A 22,714-nucleotide genomic window follows, 5' to 3' on the forward strand; every position below is an offset into this window, starting at 1 on the left:
GGAAGTCACATATACCAGCACAGATAGACTCCTGGGTCAGCAGCTGACAAACAAGAACCCTGTTAACAGTGGTGGGTGCTGATTGCTGCTGAACTTGTCAGGTCTGTCCACCAGCCTGGAGGGATGCATTTATGCAAGGAGAAAAAAACCTGAAAAAAGGCCTCAGGTTATACTGACATTTGTACATACACACAACCTCCACACACCACATAATGCCCATTCACAGCTAGCAACCTGCTAGTGCAGAAATAGTTGTTCTTTCCTCCTGTGTCAAACACTCTCCCTCAAAGCTTTCCCTGTTTACGGTAAAAATTAGCAATCAAACAGGCATCAGCACGTGCAGGCATGGAAAGGCCACAAGAGTCACAGCAGTCAAGCCAGCATTTTCCCAGAGGCTTGTGGAGGAGCTCCTTCCTCAAGTGCGTTTACTCTTTCCTCTGACAAAGCAAGTATGGAGCCTGGTCCTTCACCATTAATCTCTATAGGACAGCATTCCTCCAATTTAGATTATAAGAGCTTTGCTGACTTGGTCTTGTGCATTAAGACCCACAGATACATTCCACTGACTTCAGTGATGTTGAAGTATGTGGTGAAGAGCTTTCCTGAATTCAGCTTCTTCCCTTAAGTTTACAAAAACAGTACCAGAATCTAACAAGTGGTCCCCTAAATATGAACTTTTACTACTAGATGTTCTTGGCTTAAAAAAAATTTTTTTTAATTAAAATTGCCAAATATGAGAGTCACTGGTGCCTACTGACTTTAAGTGAATCTAGATATGTGCTCCACTTGGAATTCCCTTATGCTCCGAAGAGATCCACATTGCAGAAGAATGCCTTTCACTCTCCGCAAGGAGCTCTAGCCAAACTCAATTATTCAGCTGATCAGCACTGGTATGCTTCCCCCGCCCCGCCCCCCCTCCCCCCCCCCTTTACTGTCTAGGATTTCTAGATGTTATGGTTGTCAGGATAACCTTGAAAACAGAGCAATGGCAAAACTGATGCAGTAACATCTGCTTGAGCTGCAGTGTGAAAAATGAGCTAAGAGGTATTAGCTACCGTATTCAGATGCAAATGCTAACCATCTTGACATTTTAAGTGCTGCTCATTAAAGCATGCAAAACAGAAGAAATTCTGCTATGAATATCTGGCCAACCCATTGAGAAAAACAACTCATTTGAGGACACAGAGATTGGGCCTGGGAGAAAACATCACATTACCCTACCCCTAAGTTGAGAAATGGCTACACCCACAAATTCCAGAAGAAATCAGGGAAGCAGCTCAGTTCTCCTCAAGCTGTAGTTAAGCACAAGAAATTCAGCGTGCAACTGAGCTACGTCAAACAATAATCAGAGGCCAGGTCTGCTTTGAAACCCAATGAGAAGGAATCAAATACAAGGGTTCCCAGGGAACTTATCCAGTCATATTTTGAAATCTCCTGCTAGTAGCATTCTTATCAATGAAGCTTGGAAAAACACCGGCATGTCTTCCTACTCCACTATAACCTCTGCTGCTAAGAGACTGAAAAGGGAAAGCATCAGGACATGGCTAGAACAATGTTACTTCTTTCTCGGACCCAAGTGTCTCTCTCCTCCTGCTTCAACAGGAGAAGCAGGTTAGCTTTACCCAACCTCAGCATCTGCTCTTGAGCAAATGCTAAACTGGAACACGCAACGTAGGACAGGGAGACAGTGCCTATCACTCCTAAACACCATATATAAAACACATTATCCTGGTGTCACGCTAGGGCTTTAGCCAACAAGTTTTGTGCACAACGTGGGTTCTCACTAACTGCCCTGGAAGCTAAAATCCCAGCATGGACAAGATCCTAAAAAAAAAAAGAAAAAAAAAATTCTGAATAATCTGTTCAAGAATAATGCAGGGGAATTTTCACCCAACATGATTATTTTTTAAATAAACTCAGAGTAGATACAGCTTTGACATTCCATCTGCAAATTCATGTTAAGCCCCCATTTGCCATCTGTGCATCCATCTGACCTATCAGCTAGAGAACTAACAGTAGTCCACTTCAAGCCAACCTTATAAATCCAGTACATGATACACTAAAAATACATTATGGTTTCTTAATATTTGCTACACCGGGCTATCTGCACATTATTAGCATTCAGATATGATGATGACTGCATTAGGATCAGATATATGAGGAAATCAGTACTGCAAATGTGGGGAAACACTCAGGATTGTCTGTAAGGTCCACTTTAAGAGTTCATAAGATTACTTCAAAAAAAAAGTCTGTGTTTACAGATCACCATTAAAAGCAATAATGACTGATATGAAATCACTGCTTTTTGGACTGTGGACAGTCAGCTCTTCCATAGGTCAGAAACTGCCAGGAAACATGCCCTGCCTTATCATTCATTATTTATTGAGACCTACACAGTAAAAGCAAATATAATCTTAATTTATAAAAGTGAATTGTTAATTTCATTTTCCAGCAGAGATTTGAATGTCAAAGAGCCAAATACAAGTATTTACCTCTCTCCTCCCATCATACCAGCCTAAACTAACTACCTAATGCAATTCTTAGGCTTTCTTCCCACTCCATCTCTACAAATGAGGTAGCTTAGGGTAAAATAAAACCAATCAACCAGAAACATAGTCACAACACATTACTCAAATTCTTCTTTTAGGACCCAGCTTCCCAGTGATGTCAAGATGTGATGCCATTACCAGGCAGCTGGTATCCTCTGACTGTTGCTTGTAACACTAAAAATGATAGTTTCACTCTTGTATTGTTTTTTTCCTGCTAACCTCTACTTTTACTTCCCCTAGTTGTTGTGTCTCATTTTGCCAGCCTGGAAACACTTTAGATCTAAGTACACCTAATACATGCACATAATCCACTGGTTTCCTGTCTTAGTCTCCAAAATACTATGGTAACAGGAATGAATAACTAATAAAGATGGGATAGAGCCAGCCACTAAAATCATTTGTTTCAAACTCTAATCAAGAAATAAGGACAGACAGTAACAGCATACTTGTTTCCACAGGGGTGTATGCACTTCAGTGAATGGGAGGACATAAAATGTCTATGAGGCTGGTATTTGGCCTGATGTGTGACGAACAACACTGAAGTTCTGGAAGTTACAACCAAGGATCTCTTCCAAACTAAAACAAGCTACAGCCCTAGCAAGGAAGCATGCGAAAGAGAAGGCACCTAGGAATACAGCATGAACTCAAAATGCGCATCTGTACTTCACAGCTTAAAAAAAGGAAAAAGTCCAAGAAACTTGCACTCAGTAGGGAAATGATGTTCCTGGTCAGAAACTTCTTGCTCATGTACAGAATGAGATGAAATGTGTTTCTCTGTATGCAGCATCACTGAAGTGCTAAAGATTTCCCAGAGCAAAAAAAAAGGAGATCCTTGTTAGAGGGAACACTGTAAGAAACATTCTGGTAGCTGCATTAGACCCACTACCCAATCACCTGTGGAAAGCTGCCTTAAAAATCAAGCACATACACCTCAGCACTGAAATGACTATTTTTAAAACGCAAAAACAAGGCTGACCTAGGTCATTTCAGAAGCTGTACTCATCTCTGACAAATGGCAAAGCTGCTTAAGCACTGAACATGGCAGAAAACAGAAGCAAATCCACATTATGACTGCAGCATGTGATATTCCACTATTGTGTTCAATAGAGGGAGCAGAAGAATAGGCCACAAATGCACTTCCACGCTGCTTTGCAAAACTTTGTGAAGGTAGGGCTGAGGAAACAATAAACTTAAGTTCCTCCTAAGAGACTTAAAGCCTTTTGTTTATTAACCCCCCAAAAGGAAAACCCACAAACACAGGAAAAAACCCACAAGCAGGATATGGAAATAGAAACACATTAAAAAAAATGGTTAAAAACCCTTTCTGACCAGCAAGATACAATAGCATTGGCCATTTCACCCACTATATTTTAATCTACCACTGGCCATATCACTCACCATATTTTAGTCTTATAACTTAATGGAATAAAGTAGGAAGGCATCTTTCTCAAAGATACCATCACTATATAATCAACTGAAGGTTTATGAAGTCTGAAAAGTATTCTTTGTGATGACAAGAGTATATTTTGGTTCTCTTGCACACATATTCTGTACACGTTGCTTGTTTGTAAATACGTAGGTGTTTTTAAACAATAATGAGGGAATGGGCATGTGTTATGTCCAGTTTTAGCCAAGTTTTTGTCTTAAATGAGTTACAATTACGGAAGCAAGGACAATTGTCCCATGGCAACAGGATTAGGACCTAATCTTCATTTACAAATCTTTGGTTTCCTTGTTCCATGCTGAAAAAAGTGAAGCTGAAAGGAGGAACCTTATCATCATGCAAGGCATAAGCCTCCCTATTCCCCACAGAGTTGCTAGGAGTTTTTAAGAATATTTCCGAAATGCATGGAAAAAGGTTAGAGAGTGATGAGTATCCTTTTCCAAGAGGAAGGGTTTTAAAAACACCCAAAGAGGCAAAAACATTAATGTTTGCTTAAAACCACTTATAAAAGTAACAGGCTATCATTGAATTCTGGGATACAGTATTAGGTTTGGTTCCACATATCCAATGGGACTCCAGCTCCCATATTCATCCCACAGGGATCAATTAAGCTTCAAATAAAAATTAATACTCAAGGTAGAAAGCTGATCCAAGTTAGGAGGTTTCCTATCATTTTCTATTTAACGAAACACTCCAGATAGCAAAGACTTCTCTTTACTTGATGATTATTGCCTCACCTTCAACAGAATGAGGTATCCAGTTTCATGACAATTGAAGTACATCTCCATGCAGTAATGTCCATATAAAGTCTGAAGATAACAACATGCTATGAAGAGGAAAGCAACTACCCCATTTCCTAGAGGTACACAAAAATACTTCATCATAAAAGCATGCTAAACCAGAACAGGTCTTTCCACGCCAATGACAAAAAATTCACTTTGAAAATACTCATTTTGTTAGAAAACCAATACAAAAAGAATATTTTCACTGAGCTTCCCTCCCCCATACTGATATCAACCCACTGCAATAATAATCTGAGGGGAAAAAATACTTATAAAAAGTTACATTTGCACTTCTGAAAAGGAGCTAAAGGAAATAAAACCTACTTAATGGCAAAACAGAGCACTGTGCAGTCCATAGGAAGCAATCCTATTAGAAAAAGCCCACAGCCACGATCACCTTGGTTTTGACATACATGCTTTTTTCTACCTCTTCCACACAATTCCTGTGAAACCAGTAGAAATGTATCAAAAATTTATCATTTTTAGTACTGGTTGCTATGTTTGTGCTTTCCCCTCATTTTACAGGAAAAACAGACATATGGATAGCATATTTTTAAGGGCTGGTAAACTTTTTCTGTTTCCTAAATAAACACATCAATGCCACAAATTAGTGAATATATATGTACTTCCAGACTGGAAAATTTTCCTTTTCTCAGCAACAATCTTGTTTGCTGCTGTTACTATCGGTTATAAAATTTGTCTTGCTTTGTGAGCCCTGTAATTACTTTAACATATTTTACTCTGTTCTTTTGTCATTATATCTTAGACTGCTCAGTGATTTCATGCTCTCATGTTATCTTTTCCTCATTTTCTCAGCAAAAAAAAATGTGCACCTTATTCAGATATTGAAGAATCAAAACATTTATTATAATATTTTTGTAGCAAGATTTTCACCATCTCTCTCAAGAACACATTGCTATAGAGATATGTCAACCAATTTAATCCTAAGACATTTGTCACTGAAAAATGGGAATACCAGTAACAAGTAGAAGAAACGGGGATTTGTGAGCTTTCTGACTGGCTTTTGTCTTCTCAGTAATCTAGCAAACTGCAGTGAAGCACTCCTTTTGAGATTTGGAGCACCAGCAGCTCCTGCAACAGGGAAGGGGAAAAAAACAGATCAGGGCAGGAGAGAAATCAAGCCAGGATGGGACAGATGGATATAGGGAAAGCTCATGACCTAGCTTAAATATGCATATGGCCTCTGGCCCTCATGACACCAATGGCAGCAGCTTTTAAGTATGCCTGAGGTGAAACACCTGACAACTGTTTGCCTTGAGAGCCCTCTGCCTGTCAGAGGATGTCCCACCACTTGCTAAAGCATGAGATGACCTCCTTTTGTTTCACATGCTAGATTCAAAGAAGAGAACTGCATCCAAAGAGTGCTTAAGAAATCCCTGTGGCTCCTACTCAGTCTCTCTGGCAGCTTAGTAAAAGGGAGTATCTAGGTAGGAGACCCTGATCTGGATCCTTGACTCCTCCTCATCTGTCTTACCTGGTTTGTTTGCCATTTGCTGCTAGTGACAGATGCCCTTCAGAGCAAAATACTTCTAACAACAGGATAGCTGCACACCGCTTTCACCAAGTAATTATCTAAAAGGCAGAGAGAGGAAAGGGATTTCCTCTCAACTTCTCAACTTTCCTGAGCAAAAGAGGTGACAGAACAACAAGGCTTTGCAGATGTCCTGCGTACTGGGAACTGGATAAAAAACTTGCAGTTCACTTTGTTAAAGCAACTTGGCAACTACCAGGAAGCTTACTGAGCTGAGCGAAACCAGTGCAGCCTAGAAAGGTAACCTCCCATTCCAAACAAGTAAACTGACTTTAAAAAATTCTGTTTGAACAGATCTATAGCAGGTGATGTCTTTTGCAGAGCAGATGTTGCTTTCTACGACTTTTGTAATGACTTCTTTTAAAGTGGAAAGCATTACACTTCAGAACAGCTGATCCAGTTTTGCTTCAGATTTTTTAAAAGGATAAGGGAGACTATGCAAATTAGATAGTTTTAATCTCCACAGTCCCTGTGACACAGCCTCTGGCTGGGCTTTCCTTGAGTTTGTTTCTACAGTACAATCAAAATTAACCATCTGCTTGTGATTTTTTTTTTTAAATAGTCTCTGGATCACAAACAAACTGAGGTTACAGAAATGGAAAGCAAAAGGATGAATGCATAAGAAATTAAATAATGCTAAAAGCCTACTTTTAACAAAATAAATGCCGGAAACATCAGATTTCTTTTTAAAGTATCTTACCCCCACACCAGAATACCTTGTCTACACAGACAGTCTATCCAGGATCAGCTGCTAGTGTAGCATCATTAATGCTAGCTCTGGAGCACTCAATGGGGGAGGCAGCAATAAATAATTCTGCCATTAACCATGTTTCATAGAATGTGATGAGCAAGAAACATGTGCCTTTTCTACAAGATTATGCATTGTATTCACTCAAAAAAGGGGTGCACTTGACTAAAGGCAATATGCTGGTTTTAGCCCTCAAACACAGAATTAAACTCAAGTACAGTCCTTCCTCACACATGCTGGTTTTTAACATTAGGTTACAGACATCTGATCACTCATGTTCTCCGTGCTGAACAGATGCAAACAAGCATTCAGCTACACTGTCTTCACAAGACTTCCCTAATAGTTTGAGCACAGCACTCTCAAATCAGTCATTTGCACCCAGCTGGTCAGTACACTATCAAAATGAGCACAGATCTGCACAAAAAAAAGAGTGAACGGCCATGCTGTACCTTGCAATAAAGCAGACTACCCTAAAATACTAATGTAAAGGCCACATCCCTTATTTAGACTGCCGAAGCTGGGAAAAGGGTGAAGCTCTTATTCAAGCCAGTAAGATATACTTGTACAGGCACAGACACTTGCATTCTTTGTAAAGAAAACTGTGAGCTCAGGCACACCTTAGTTGTGTGGCTTCCTCTTTTAAGACAGGGGCCTGTTCCTGCTCCAGAGTTAAGAGCTTTTACATATTTAAACAAGAATAATGTTTCACATGTCTATAGTGCCTTCCACACAAAGATCTCAAAGGACTTTATACATATCACAAATGTCCTAAACCGCCCCCCCTGTGAGGTAGGTATTATTCCTATTATTTACAGATGGGGAAATTCAGGCACAGAGGTTACATTATTTGCCCAAGGTCACACAGTGAGTCAGTGGCAAAATAAAACAGAATCCAGTTGTTCTGATTCCCGTTTGTACAATCCAGCTACCAAACAACACAGTCTCCATCTCAAAAAATCAGTGTGCATTAGAACAGTCTTAGGTGTCAAGACCCAGGGCCACCCAGAAAACGCATGAGAAAGGAGGAAAAACAAGGAGGAAAAAAAAAAAGAAAAAAGGAGTGAGGGACACATAAGAACTTGCTTCCACAAGCCAGCACAGCTTTAAGAAAGAGTGCCTGCCAATTCCCTTCCCAGAGCTGAGGGAGCTTGACCATGAGCCTGGGATACAGGAAAAGAAGGTTGGTGGATCCAAAGCTCAAAATAAAAAATCTAGTTACAGTAAACAGCCATACCATCCCCCTTCGTGATTCTGAAAGCATAGGGTCATAGAAAAATAGGACTGAGAGGGACCTCAAGAGATCATCGAAGTCCATCCACCCTGCCTCCAAGCAGGATCAGCTATACCTATTCATTCCTGACAGTCTAATTTGTTCTCAGTCCTCCATCAACAAAGACTCCGCGCCCTCCCTCAGCAACCTGTTCCACCTTGCATCTATCACGCAAGCAAATGAGGGCAAGGGAGTGTAACGTAGCTACTTCTGCTCCTTCAGTGGGGGCACCATGATTCCCAGGCCTACTCAATGATCTGAATACAATTCAGAGAAGCTAGTCTCCAGGTGTTTACTTGTTTCCACCCTGGAAGCCTTGGGAAAACACTGAACACTAGTGTCTGCTGTAGTGTAATACTTGAGTTTTGAAAATACTGATTAATACCAGGATAGTTACCAATATACTGCAAGTGCCAAATCCTACAAGTAACAGAGACTTTGATATGGTAATTTAAGCTTACTGCAGATTCAAACTGCAGTAAGGACAGGGAAGACTACAGAAAAACCCCACAGCAAAAGTCAGCAGCTTTGAGTTGCGAAGTTACTTCCAGCTGCAGACAAAAAATCAGGCAGTCAGAAAACACATCTTCAGCAGAGGCAGCACCATGATATGATCTCTGTAGCATCCCTCCATTTCATCTGTCTTCAAAGTGCATTCTCAGTGCAAGAAGTAGGATTGAATTTAAAGGGGCTAACTGTCCCCAGTGGATTTCATACTAAGACCAGAACTCCTGCTTGAGTTCATACGCTGCAGCTTTGTGTGTGTTAAGTTCACTTCTGCATAGCGGAATGGTGCTGTCCTGGCTCTGCCCCTCAGCATCTATGTCCAACAGCGTCCGCTCCTCTACAGGAAGACCCACCTGGAAGGGAAGCAGTGCAGGAAGTCCGGGTCTCTCTTCTACAGTGCTGCTGCTACTAGCAAAACAAGAGTCCAGATTGCTTGGAGTGTCAGTACTTGAACTGTTGGCAGAAGATTCACCCTTGGCATTGCTGGGTGACACAAACCACCAGGGGTCAAGCCGCTGCCGGCTGGCTGCAGGACGTGGCCGGGGCAGGAACTCCAATGTCTTGGGTCTTTCCAATGCAGGGTCCTGCTGTGCATTCCATCGTCTTGGGGTTGGAGGAAAAATGAGGTTGGGGTCTGGCAGGCGAGGGACCTCATTTGGATCTCTGCTTGGACTAGGTGTTTTTAATACACCTATTCGAAACAGAGAATATGAAAGAAGAGGGAAACATGTCAGATATCACTGCTAAACAGGTTCAACAGATCTTAGCTTATTATACACACTATGAAAACATTTTCAAAGCAGAAAGCCTCTATTCAGAGTCTACAATCTCTGTATCTTTAACTGTAACATTAAGCCAGTTTGAAGTGAATTACTGTTGGTTGTTTTTTTTTTTTTTGGTTCCTATCCTGTTCTGAACAGATTATTGAGAAACACCTATTTCATTTGGCATAGCATAGGCAGAGTACTCTGTGCCTTGTCTCATTTGTTTTCTTCATTCTCAGACTAAAAAGTCTGTGTGGACACTTCTGTACTGTTTTATTTTTTTCTTCTCCAAAACACAGCACAGCTTTTACGTTTTCATCGATTCTATTTTAATGAGTATTCTCAGCTCCATTAACCCAAATTCTACTGCAGATTCATTCAACAGGTACACTTACATTCTGCTCCACCATTGGGAAAAGTCTACTTAAATCAGATTTTAATTTCTTATCCTAGTCCTTTTCTTTCCTGAATTACCAGAGCAGGAAAACAGGAAAGCATTTAAGTTATCAAACCACAGGCCCTCTTAAAGACTGTAATAGTGAGAACACACTACCCAGGAAGATGCCTCTGGCTTGCAAAAGACTAAAATTAAGAGTGGCACAGCCCCAAACCGCTTTAGAGATCCAGACTTAACTGCCTTAAAAATTAGAATTTGCCCTGAAATTGTAAAAGCAATACAAAAAAAGTGCGTAAAGGCAGTGGAGGTGGAATCCTGAGGAATTGCTAAAAACACACGACATCTGTACCTTGATAACGCCTTTGTCTAAGGAATAATAATATGCTGTGCCTCACAATACAGAGATGCTGAAAGAGCTCTGTAGTATAGAGATGCTGGGACAGACACTATTATTGTATTTTCCCGTTCATTATTTGTGTAAAGATAGCGTCAGTGAGTCCTTCTTGTGAGCTGGGCATCACAACAGATGCTATATATGCAATATGATTACTTCCCAGCAAGTAATTACATTTTTGGGACCTTTATTCTGAAAAGGAAAAGGAAGGTGCCTGAAAACCTACCTGCTCCCAGCGTTCCAGTTAAACAGCTACTGGAAGGGCATCCACTGGTTGGGCACCCATTGACAACTAGCCCAGTCCCTTTGATGGCCCCATCAGAAGGTGTGCGTCTGTGCCCACCTTGCTGGGTGTGGGAAGAGACTGTCACATGTGTGGGAGTCAGGGATTGGTTGGGGTCTTGTTTGAACCTCTCAATCTGGACATTGACTAGTGGGTTGTTAATGGCTGGCAAGGGAGCCTTGACTGTCACAGGGCTGACAGGCATTTCATACACCACAATCTCATCACTGTCTGAGCGCAGCAGGGACCGGGTGGAATTACATTCAGAAATGGAAGACAGGGAAAGAAGGGTCAGGGACGTGGATGGCTCGCCCAGAAACAACATGGGCTCCTCTTTCTTGAAGATCTTCCGTGAGGGTGGGCTAGTGCTCCTACGTGGACGTCCAGCTCGTTGGAAAATGCTGTCACGCTTCTTCTTCTCTTCCTTGGGTGGTTCTGGCTCTTCCTCAATCAGCAGCTGACACTTCCCTGCTTCTAACAGGTCAAAGCCCAGGCCTGCGGCAGCCAGCACAGCCCCACAGCCAAGCAAAGCAACCTCACACCGTTTATGGTGGGAGCCACTACGTTTGAGGCTGTTTGTGGGTGTCAGCTGTGGGGTGCTAGTAGCAGAGTTCACAGGGGTGGACTCCTCATTGGCATCACTAGAAGGGCCATCCCAGTCTTCATTCTTCTGAAATGGGATGCAGAGGTATGACTGGTTGGGGCCAGGTGAAGGGTGCACTTTGCCCTCTCCATTAAAACATTCACTGTCTTCATCGTCTGGAAAGCAAATGAAAGCACACTTTGCATGAATGTAACATTCTCACTGACAAATTTTATGATGTCTTAAAAAGATATGAGAATTAAGCTTCTCTTCAGAAGATGCAACTGTTGTCATCTCAAGCACCATTCACCAATTGCCAAATACTAACAGGCTATTCTCTCTAATGCATTCGCTCCAAAGCGGGTAGGCTAAGACAAGTAGCTGGGAACACTATCAAAGTGGAGGACTTACTCATGACAGATTGATATGTTTGGGATCAATTAAAAAAGGAGTATTTCAGAAGAAATCTACCTCTGTTAATTCCAGAGTATATTTATACATTTGGGAGTGAGGAGAAAAAAGGCAAGAAAATGAGAAGGACTGCTCCATGCAAGTGAAGGTGTAACCAGTCCCCATGCTGAACATGTAATTGAGAGGTAGCATGGAGCTAGATAGAAATTAAGAGAGGCTTGTTACTTTGACAGATGATGGTGACAAGAAGAGAGAGATGAACACAAAGAAAATCCAAAAGCAGACACAAGAAAGTAGCTACTTTGCAAAGAATGAAAGAAAGATGAGATGCAACCAAAATAAAACCATTGCTGTAAGGTACCAGGTGAAGGTCAGGAAACAAGAAGTTCATTCAAACGTGAATGGAAGTGAGGATGAGGATATGAAGTCCAGGGAATTTCTTTACCCATCTCCGCTAAGCTGGTAAATCCTGGAAAAGCAGGCACAGTTCTCTGGATCTTCCCTAGGTTTGGAGCACTGGATGACCACTGTTTGTATCCTTCTACCAGAGCTTTCAGACTGAAATAGAAAGATGGGAGAAAATGTATAGTGCTCACAACAAACTTTCTTTCCTGCCATCTATATTCTCTATTGCTCTATTTAGGGCATTCACATATCTACCTTAACTTATGTAGGTTTAAGGCCCTGCTGTAGCAAGATATTTTACAACATCTTTACAGCATCTTAAAATACAGTCCCGTCCTCATTTGTTACAACATGCAGTCAAAGGATCTCAGCTGATCATCAATACCTTCTACGAATGCAAAATGGAACAAAGGACCATCTTAGCAGAATATTTACAGTCCGCAGAAATGAGATGAAACACATTTTCTTTCTAAATCAAAGCAGACCTACAATGGCAGGTACAAAATAAATGTTCAGCAGGAGGAGGGAATGAAAAACCTCTAAAAACATTTCCACGTGAAATATAAATGAACAATGAAAGTCAAAAATCACTCACTGGGAATAAGATGCGCTAAAGTCATTACAAGAGGCAGTCATGCCTCTACCTTATAAGCCCCAATACCTTTCCTCTGAAGAAAACACTGCACAAAGAAGAGTTAATTAGAATTAAAAGTGTAAGCTATAAATTATGGAAAAATAGCTAATTTAACACTATATATCACATCATTGTTTCTTTTAGTTACAGACCAAAAATCAAATCCCTGCTTTGAAGTCACCTGAGTTTAAAGGCATTTCACCTGGCACCTGAGCTCATTAGCAGTCTCCATTCACACGAATTCATTACCAGCATCTCATTTACTCCCTGCACTACTTTTGTGACATCAGGAACAGCAGCAGTAAGTGGCACATCTTTCTGACAGGCCAACAATTGGCAAAATTTTTTCTTCTTCAGCTATCAATACTGCCTGAAAAGGGAGATTTGTGGTGGCTTTCTCCAAATCCCAAAATGAAACACACCACACTGTTGGTGAAAAGCTAGTATGCACTTACAACAGTCGGAAATTGAACGAAAGGAGCAACAAGATCTGAGGTTAGTCAAGCTTAGCTATTTTTGTTATATACAGATGATCTCAATTGGACATGGAAAAGCATCTTTGTTATTGAAAAAACTGGAAAACTAAGAGATGAGATCTCTTCCAGCTCCATTCTTGACTTGTGTGGTTCTTTGGGAAGAGGCATAACATGTATATGCTCATATCCTTCTCTCTCTACATGGGAAAGACTGTAATGAATTCTTTCTCATCATTCTCATTTTTCACCAGAATCACTCTGCATTTCTGTGATGGCTTCCATCCCAGGATTTCAAAGTTTTATTATGTTAGGCTTCCTCGCCTTGGTATGCAGTTTACCTCTATTCTCTAGCTAACCAGCATGCCTAGCTTGCCATCAAAGAACTGTATTACTGTGGCAAGGACACAAGGTCTAAACTTGGTTTGGCAGATGTTCAGCTGGTTGACGACTATGCTTTAGACATTACCTTTCAGATGCTCTTACTATTCCCAACATTCAGGAATAGTTTCAGATTACACTAAAAGCATTCTGTACAGTTTTCATCTGTCTTGAAAGTTCAGCATTTTCTCCTCATTAACCATTCTGGCATGTGAAGCACACTGCTATGAACTTGAATCCTGCCAGCACAATGCTGAATCTTACTTGTCAACACAGACAGCCATGTGATTTCACAACAGAAGTGCAATTCAGCATATAAGTCTCTGTCCTGATTCATTCACTCCAAAGCACACTCAGCTGTATGATGAAACCTGGAAGACTACATATCTTATCCAAATGTAAAGCTTGCATAGTTAGGACAAATACCATAAAAGAGGGCAGCACATTAAGGGTAAGCTGGCAAGTAAAAATGAACTATATAAGCAGTGTGATCACCTCTAAAAGTAGATGTCAAAGCTTTGACAATATAGGTAGACATTACTGAAGAAGGGAAGATTTTCATGGAGGCAAGAATGTGCTCTGTTGTCTATATGCAAAGATGGCAAACAGCAGAGCCATGAGTGATATGCAGCAGTTATCTTCAGTTTAACCTTCACTTTACAGTCGTAGTATCTACAGGGTCTTGCGAATTGCCCTTTATTGCAGAGCAGGACACATCACCTTTGTCTACTTCCCTACAGCTTCTCAGCATAATCTTGCCTTGTAAAAAAAAAAAAAAAAAAAAAAAAAAAAAAAAAACAAAAAACAACAACAACAACAACAAAAAAAAAACACACACCACACCCACAGACTATGAATGTCTCCTGTTACTGAAAAAGCATAGCTTACTCTGAATAGAAAGACAAAAAGTTAGTGGAATAATTCGAAGGCTTTCTAAACCTGTCTTAGGGTCATAAAACCTTCACCCTTCCTTTCTTTATTTTTTGCCTGCCCCTTCTCTCTTTTTCTCTCTTCTTTTCCCCCTCCCTCCACCCAGTTACAAGCAACATTACCAGGGAACTCCAAAGACCTGTGCCAAGGAGAGCTGCACATCCTCTCACTAGACAGCAGGGTGCGTCTGAGAACAAGCCAACGCATGCCCTCCTAGAGCACAGGGCTGCTACAGCCCTATCACCCGTTCACCCTTCAACAAAATGCTAGGAAAGCAGTAGTGGCAAAACCATCTATTTCAGTCACCAACAGGCCCACTCAGGCACTTACGGATTTCTTACCTGTAATCTATTCAGGTTAAGTAGTGAGAAGGATATAGCTACATTTGCTGCATTACGCTTGACTTACTTTTCTGTCGCCTCCTTTTTCTATTGGGAAGTCAAAAGCACCTCTTTTTAGGAGCAATAATGAAACAAGATTTATTTCCTCTGGAAATTGTAAAAGACCTCTAACTAACACCAGCTGTAAGAGAGCATCTCCAAAGTCTTCTTAACACTCCTCTTTAACACCATGTTAAAGCACTAATATAATACCGCAATGAATAAGAAGTGTCTGTTCCCAGGCTCAGCCCTATTTAGGTCACAGGATCTGAAGAGATAATAGCTAAAGGACTGTGGCTACCACAAATCCAGTGTCACCTTCAGCAAAATCAGTAACACCACCAGTGTGAAAACCCCTTACATAGAAGAAAGATCACTTGTGCCACTCATAGCAACAGGCTGAGGCTAATCAAGGCAGAGCTCAAACTAAAGACAATAAAGACAAATTAAAGACAATAAAGACTTCATCATATATCCTTAAACATATACCATAACTAAACTGTCATAGCACTAGTCCAACCTAAAGCTTCAGCGGTCCCAGCAGTTCAGCAGATTGGCCTTCTGCTGCTGTACATGTTATATATGTTCAAAGATAGATACAGAAGGCTGAATGACTACTCTGCCATTTTTCATGGCTGGCTTTACTTAACTTTAATTATAGGTCAGTTTACTCATGGAAGAGAATTTCACTGCAATTCCCATAATGTAATCCTTGCATAAATTTGGGACTATCTCCTGTGGAGAACACATGGAAAGTGACGAAAAAGATAAAGATTCAAGTTGCCTGGGCCACAGAGTTGTGTAAGCAGCTAGAATAGCAGGAAAGCTGCTACAAGAACAATGTCATGGAGAAAGCTTAAAACAGATTTTTCTATCCTAAGTCTAGCTCTCCAATTTTAATCCCCCTGCTCTCCCAAATTAGAATTAAAATAATAATAATAAATAATAATAATAGCAGGCACTAACATCTGTGTCCCTAATGTTTACTGCAACACAACCCTACTCCCTTTGAACAGCCTGCAATCTAGGATGATCTTGATGAGAAGCAACAGTTCATTATATGTTAACTATACTGCCGTCTCAGCAACACCCTCATGTTTCAGATGCTCTGCAAAATGCCATGGCCTTACTGAGTCTCCCTGAAGAAGGTGATGAACACTAGAGAGCATCTCAGTTCTGGAGAGAACAGGATAATGTTAATAGCAACCATGGTTAGCAAGCCAGCAATTGCTAGCAAGCAACTCCTTTCCAGCTGTCTGCCCAAAAGCAATTCAGTGCTTCAAACTGTTTGGTAAGGAATAAAAAACTGAAGAGGTTTATTGCCAGAATTCTAAAAACACAGTTTCAAAGTAGAAATATTTTTGTACCAACTTCAATGATTTCCTGCCCTTTTTTATAATTAAAGATTGTAAAATGTGATCATTTTGTTTTAATTCTGAAGAATGAATTAAAGTTTAGAACAGATAAATGCTGCACAGGCAGCAGCCAGAGAAACTTCCTCCACATTGTCCTGATAATATCTGTCAAGAGCACCTTTAAGGCAGAATATAGTTTAATGTCCTTAGACTACCAAGATCCAGGCCCTCTTGCAGAGCTCTTTAACAGTAGTGCATTATGTAAACATTTATTTTCTGTGAGTTTGACATCTGAGCTCATAATATTAAAGATAAATTATAACCAGTTATCTTATTTCTCCTGTTAAAATATGGCAAATACCAAACTATCAATGTAGCAGTGAAAAAGCTTCAAATTTCAGTAAAATTACAAGGTATTCAAATTTCTCAGATTCTCTTAGAACATCACTCAAATACTTCTATGTTTTAAGCACCATTTCACTCAAGGTACATGCCCTTTTTAAAAGGCTGAAGAGAAGATATTTGCCTGGCTCTACCATATGCTTTTCAATAATAGCATGCAAGAGAAGAAAAAGCATAGCCAAGAATTGTAAAAGTAGAGGAAAAACATTTTCAGATATGATATGAAACTGTAGAAAGTTGAGCCTGAAAATGAAGAAAAATTACCTGAGAAATAGCTTAGCACAGCTAAGGAGAAGACAAATCTACTGCTTAAAAATAGACATAACAAGATAATAGCAGACATAGTAAAAACAGAATGACTGTGCGGGGATCTTGCAAGGGATTGAATACAATCTGTATTTGTATTCTTTTTTGAAACTCTAACGTCTCTGGTAAAGCAAATAAATTATGTCAGCAAAGAAGTGCTTGGAAGAGATCACGCAAACACCTTGTGAACCAATGTTCATAACCAGTTTAAGAACCTGGAAACCAGTCCGATCCCAGGCCCTCTCCTCTTACCCATCTTCTCCTGCACCTAGCTCCTTGTGACAAAGAGAGCTTGGTCCCCAAGTGCGTCCTTTCTTCTTCTGGCCTCTCTTCTCTTCTTCCTCTCCTTCCTCCCTTGGAAGGACTGAGTTTCGTCCCCATGTTTTACTGCTTTCAGCAGGAGTCACTTTACAAGTGGGAAAAGCAGAGGAAAATGGGGGAAAACAGATAAACAGATTAAAGAACTGGTCCCACAGAAAAGTAAAGAATAAAACACAGGCCAGAAGAGGAATGGTAATGACAAATTCCTTTCTCATAACCCTCATCAATCAACATCAATCCAACAACTAGGTCTCATCAAAATGAGTACAGTCAGGCTTTACAGCTTTATTTCATCACTGGTTTCTCCTTTAGAACTACTGATTTGATACTAGACACAAGTCCCGTGTTATCCAATACAAACACTAAACATTAGTTAACATTCTCTTCATACTTCTAATACATGCTTGTCTCCATGTTCTGTGTCATTACGGGAACTCCATTTTTATGTCAAGTGCCCTTTTTTTTTTTTTTTTTCTTTTCCTTCTATCAGTACCTTAATTCATTTCAACAATGTTTCAGAGATCTATTCTGTAAATTTTGATTTTAAAAATTAGTCTGTGCACCCTAGGAATATGTTTTCTACATAATCAAGCAGCAATATTTCAAAAACCTGGGTAAGTAAGGCTCAAATTCTAATGAAGGAGATACTTAGCTCCTCCCCAATACACTGTATCTCCTTTTAAATGCATACATGAAGGGCACAATGGAAATATTAGGAACATTTTTATAGTCCCATACTAAATAGGGATCTTGGCATCTTACCACGCTGACAGACTGTACATTTCCCATATTCAATATTACATTGAGTTCCTTACACTGTATAGCCCTGAGTCTGGGAATAATGGTAGGACTTGCAGGAGGACTGGAGCAGCTACTGATCAAACTTTTCCTTTTATCCATCGTTGGAGAAGCTTGCACAGTGAATTTATGCTGGAAATCTGTTTATCAGAAGACAAAATTTCAAACCAAAAACAGAAAAACACAGTTAAAATTCCTTTTTGCAATGGAAGAAAAAAAAAATTAATCCTTTATGATAACTTTTGAAGAGTGTAATTTACAGGATCCGTGTAGAAATTAAGTTTGGTAGCTAACCATTATCCCCCCTTTGTACATGCAATTACTTCAGGCCAAAAGTTTGAACTTATGCTCATGAAGAAGATATATGCCTATATATATGTGTGTGCCCATGTGTTGCCTTACATTTATGCCAAATATATCCCTGTACTATTTTCCCTTTCATCTTTATCTCTCTAAGTTTATTGAGCTAAGCAAAAACACCAGCAATAGGTGTTTACAGACCTAAAGAAAAGCATAATTTATTTATCATCGTTGCTGTTCTGAACACCCATCACTCCCAGAAGACAGGGAACATAGCATAAGCCATCATGCTTAAGATGGCAATGAGCCTTAGGTGATTTACAGAAGTTGTTCTCTTTTGTTCTTTTATGTATTTGAGTCTCCATATAAAATCCTTCAGCAAAAATGCTGAGGATACGCTATTTTTGAAAACTATCATCTTCACTCTTGAGAGTGATTTCCCTGCCACTTGACCAATATTTATCATTTCTTCTAGAAAGGTGGTGTTAGATGTCGCTTCTGCGTGATAATTTGAGTTCACATATCAACTAGCAGTGTAGTGCTGCAATCCCATAGTTGTCAACACATTTTCAATAATTTTTTAACCAGATTTCTCCACCAAGAAATCCAATAGATTATGGCTTCCGTTGCAGCATTACACAAAATATTCCCACAGCAGGAATCTGTGTCAATTTGAGGTATTTACTTTATTAAACTGACTGTCTGGATCATTACTGTGCTAAACCACAACACCAACATCTTTACCATGAACCACCTATTCATTCGTTAACCTCAAATTCATTTCTGTCCTTCATACTTTGGGGAACATCAGTCACAAGAGCATCAAAATTTAGTTTTCTGGTGCCAAAGAGGTATGTTTTTCCCAAGCACATCTAATACTTTCTAACACTTAAGTGTCAGTACAAAGAAACTACCAAAGCTACGGGGTTCGCCTGTTCCGGCCATTTCATCTGACACTGCCTAAGGTGTTACCAACCTGAGGGAAGGCTAATATGATTGCCATCTTTCAACTTAAGCCGGCTCTTCTTGAACTTCCCCATGCGTTTCTTCACTCGAGGCTTCTCCTGGCATAGCTGGTGGATGATAATGTTGAGTTCCCTTTCCAGGATGTCAATCTCCCGTTCTGCCAGCTCCTGTTCCCGCCGTCGTAACAACTCCTCATGATTTTTCTGTTCAACGGCAGCACGAGTCAGCTCTTCCTCCCATGTGCGTAGCTCCTGCAGGGAGATCAGAAAGGAGAAGGAAGAAACCCTTCCAGACAAGGTGACAAGGCAGATTTAAGACTAACTTTTCCCATCCTGAAGGCACAGCAGCAATGACTTGGGTTCACAGCATTACTAGCACCACTGTTCAAAGACTCGTCTGAGAGCCAAAGATGTAAAACAATCCTATTGCCATTCAAAGCTCTCTTCAAATTAGGTGCTTTTGTAAAGCCCATGAGAAAAGAGCCTGTTTACTTACATCCATCCATTATCAGATCTGTAGCTAAACGGAGAACTTCAGTTTCTAGAGGGGTTAATAAGATACCTTTCAAAACACTGAAGTCCTATTTAAATGACTGAAATTCTAACTTTGATAGTCAGTGTTGCTTTGAACTAGCCAGTGAGTATTCTTACCATCAAGAATTAAAATTTGGACATTAAATTGGAATTGTTGTTTAAAGGAAAAAGTACTAAATCATAAATTCAGTGCCATCAGAAAATATGTTGGATGTTTAACACACACATACTCAGGCCTCAGTATTTTCCAAATGTAGGTGATGCCAATAACATAGGCATAGGACCAGAGACCAAGTCTCCAGAATTTAAGTTTTGTGAAAAGCATTATCACTCACCCATACACAAATATATCAAGTTCCGAAAGAGTGAGTTAAACCTGGGAGAGTTGCACTTGTTTTCAAGAGCTATAGAAGAGCACCACACGCATGGGAATTCATTTTGCAAGATTTGTTTGTAACAAGAACAATCACTCCTTGCTTTCCTGACCAGTAAGTACCTACATTAACTTCAGTATTGACATAAATCATTTAAAAATAAGCTTGCCAACTCATGCATCAAAAAATGGCACAAAAACGAGCTCTAACATAAAATCAATAAATAAAACATCATCAGGAGGTCATTCCCATCAGTTTGCATCAGGTACGGTTGCTCCTCAAACATAAAGAAGCATATGGCAAATTTTTCAACTTTTCCTTTGTTGACAAAATGAATCAACTGGAATTAATTGTCCCTGAGATCTCCAAATCCTTTGCTCTTCTCACTGATGGGGCTGATGGCCATGTTTGCTTTCACTCCTGCTAGCTTCTTCATTCCCTGCTATTTCCCGAGGTGGATTTTAATTATAACTGTTGTTGGACCCATTGACCTGGTAGCACTCTATCCACTTTGGCTGTGCCCAAAACTTGGGAAACACAAACCTGACAGAACCAAGTCTGCAATATTTGCTGGAGTATACAGTCTAAAACTACCCCTCCTATTGTTATTGTTAACAAATTAGCATTGGGCTTCTCAGTTAAGATAGCTAGTACTGAAATAGTTACCAGATACATTAAACAATGAAGACAAACCATCATAATAGTTTGCACAATGTATACTGGAAGCTCACTACAATGTCAGAAAGAGCAGCAGCTAGGATCTAGACACCTATTTGGCTTACAATTCAGCCCTTGTGTGCACCATCACTTCTCGTCGATTCAGGGACTTATTACAAACTCCAGTAACGCACAGACAAAATCAGCTCTGGGACACACTAAGAGATGATCCCTTTTTGGATTACGAAATGGGAGAATCATAATCCAGAAAGCATAAGCATGGAATACTTTTCCCTACTTACCTTCTCTTTGGCTCTGAGTTGATCAAACATCTCTTGAATCTCTTGTTTCCAGTCTTCCTGCAGGGAGTGGAAGGAATCTTTGGGCATTTCAAAGAAACCAGATTCTTCTATGGCGGTGAGATGGTCTAGGATACTGGCAAAGGAAGGCCGTGAGTGCGGATCAGGATTCCAGCAATCTAGAACAGGACAAAGACAAGCAACTGTTAAGCATCTCTATCAGATGCAAGTCAATAATGACAACAAATACTGCATTCGAGGGTTTCTTGTTCTTCAAGTTTTTATTTTATTTTATTTGAGAGAACTTGGATTTCATCAGGTTTTTCTTTTGTTTTTAAGAGCAACATTGATAAACAGGTCTTTTAATTTACAATCTAATGCAAAGATGTAACCAGTGAGAAAGTTCTAGATATATAGAATTTAAGGTGCCCATCTTACTACAACAAGCAACTCAACTTGCAATAATATAGAAAGGTACTCCCTCTACAGTGATGGGAAATGGAATATTGAAAACAGACATGGAAATAGAAAATGGCATGGAGTAACATCTCAAGCTATGAAATCATCAAGATCCTGTTTTTAAAAAGCCAATAAATTAAAATGTTTGACTTAGCAACACTTTTGAACAGAAATTCTTACTCATTCAATTCTCTCCTCTAACTTCACCCATATGTCTACTTCTTCAGAAAACATCAGTTTCTCATTCTATATTGCCCTGTACTGGAATTTACAGAGTCTTGCTCAACATATATCCTTGCTCCTTTTAGTACTGCGGGACTCACAAATGCCAAAATTTGACAAGAATCAAACAGAAAAAAAAATAATGTTCAAGCATATTCCTAACAGCTAGGGAATACAGCTTTTGTGCATGAGTTAAAGAAACTAATATGTAGGTCTCTCTTCATATGCACATACAGTCATCCCTCTATATAGTCACTGGTTTCAAGACATGTATTGCCACAGGAAGAGGCAAGGAAACAGTTATAAAAATGTTATAAAAACTTCCCAGCCTTTATATTTAGAAGAGAAGAAGCAATCTTAAAGAATGTTTTTCTAGGACATCACCAAAAAAAATTTTTTAATGCTGTTAAAATACAGAGTGCCACAGGTCAAACTAACTGCTGAATGCATCCATCATTCATTCCTCAATTTTGTGGATTGAAATACTCCAAGCAGCAGCTGCAACTGAAAAAAAAAAAAAAAAAAGAAAGAAAAAGAAACTTGACAAAATCTGTATGACTGAGCTGAGGCTTGGTTTTGTTTTGGGTAACTTTGGTGTTGAAATTGTGTATGAAGATAGTAGTATTTAAGCATCTGATCAGGTTCCAGGAGGCATAAACTAGAACCCATTTGTGTTTATGCCTTTCAAATTGCTTCTCTTATTGGGGTAGAGAAGGGAGGATGTCAAAGAGCACTCTGCAGCTCCCCTGCTGCTGACCAATTAGCAGCAACGGGTGATACAGCTGGACGGTCAGTGCCATAATCCCTGCTCCTCTACCCCAGGTTTTAAGCATGG

General features: G+C 39.9%; 1 protein-coding gene across 2 annotated transcripts in view; it reads right to left on the reverse strand.

The window, feature by feature from the left end:
- Positions 1–1,284: 1,284 nt before the first annotated feature.
- The window catches only part of MAP3K9 (mitogen-activated protein kinase kinase kinase 9), a 60,485-nt gene continuing 39,055 nt past the window's right edge, over positions 1,285–22,714 (reverse strand). For both annotated transcript variants that reach the window (XM_064512525.1, XM_026095654.2), the window contains 7 exons: positions 21,202–21,377; positions 19,346–19,586; positions 18,087–18,209; positions 17,203–17,356; positions 12,130–12,242; positions 10,634–11,449; positions 1,285–9,543 (listed from right to left, as the gene is read on the reverse strand). In XM_064512525.1, the coding sequence (XP_064368595.1) occupies positions 9,062–9,543; positions 10,634–11,449; positions 12,130–12,242; positions 17,203–17,356; positions 18,087–18,209; positions 19,346–19,586; positions 21,202–21,377 (2,105 nt within the window). In that variant the 3' untranslated portion in view covers positions 1,285–9,061. The remainder of the gene's footprint in view (positions 9,544–10,633; positions 11,450–12,129; positions 12,243–17,202; positions 17,357–18,086; positions 18,210–19,345; positions 19,587–21,201; positions 21,378–22,714) is intronic.

The sequence above is a fragment of the Dromaius novaehollandiae genome, chromosome 5 (genome assembly GCF_036370855.1).
Source record: "Dromaius novaehollandiae isolate bDroNov1 chromosome 5, bDroNov1.hap1, whole genome shotgun sequence".
NCBI classification, from domain to species: domain Eukaryota; kingdom Metazoa; phylum Chordata; class Aves; order Casuariiformes; family Dromaiidae; genus Dromaius; species Dromaius novaehollandiae.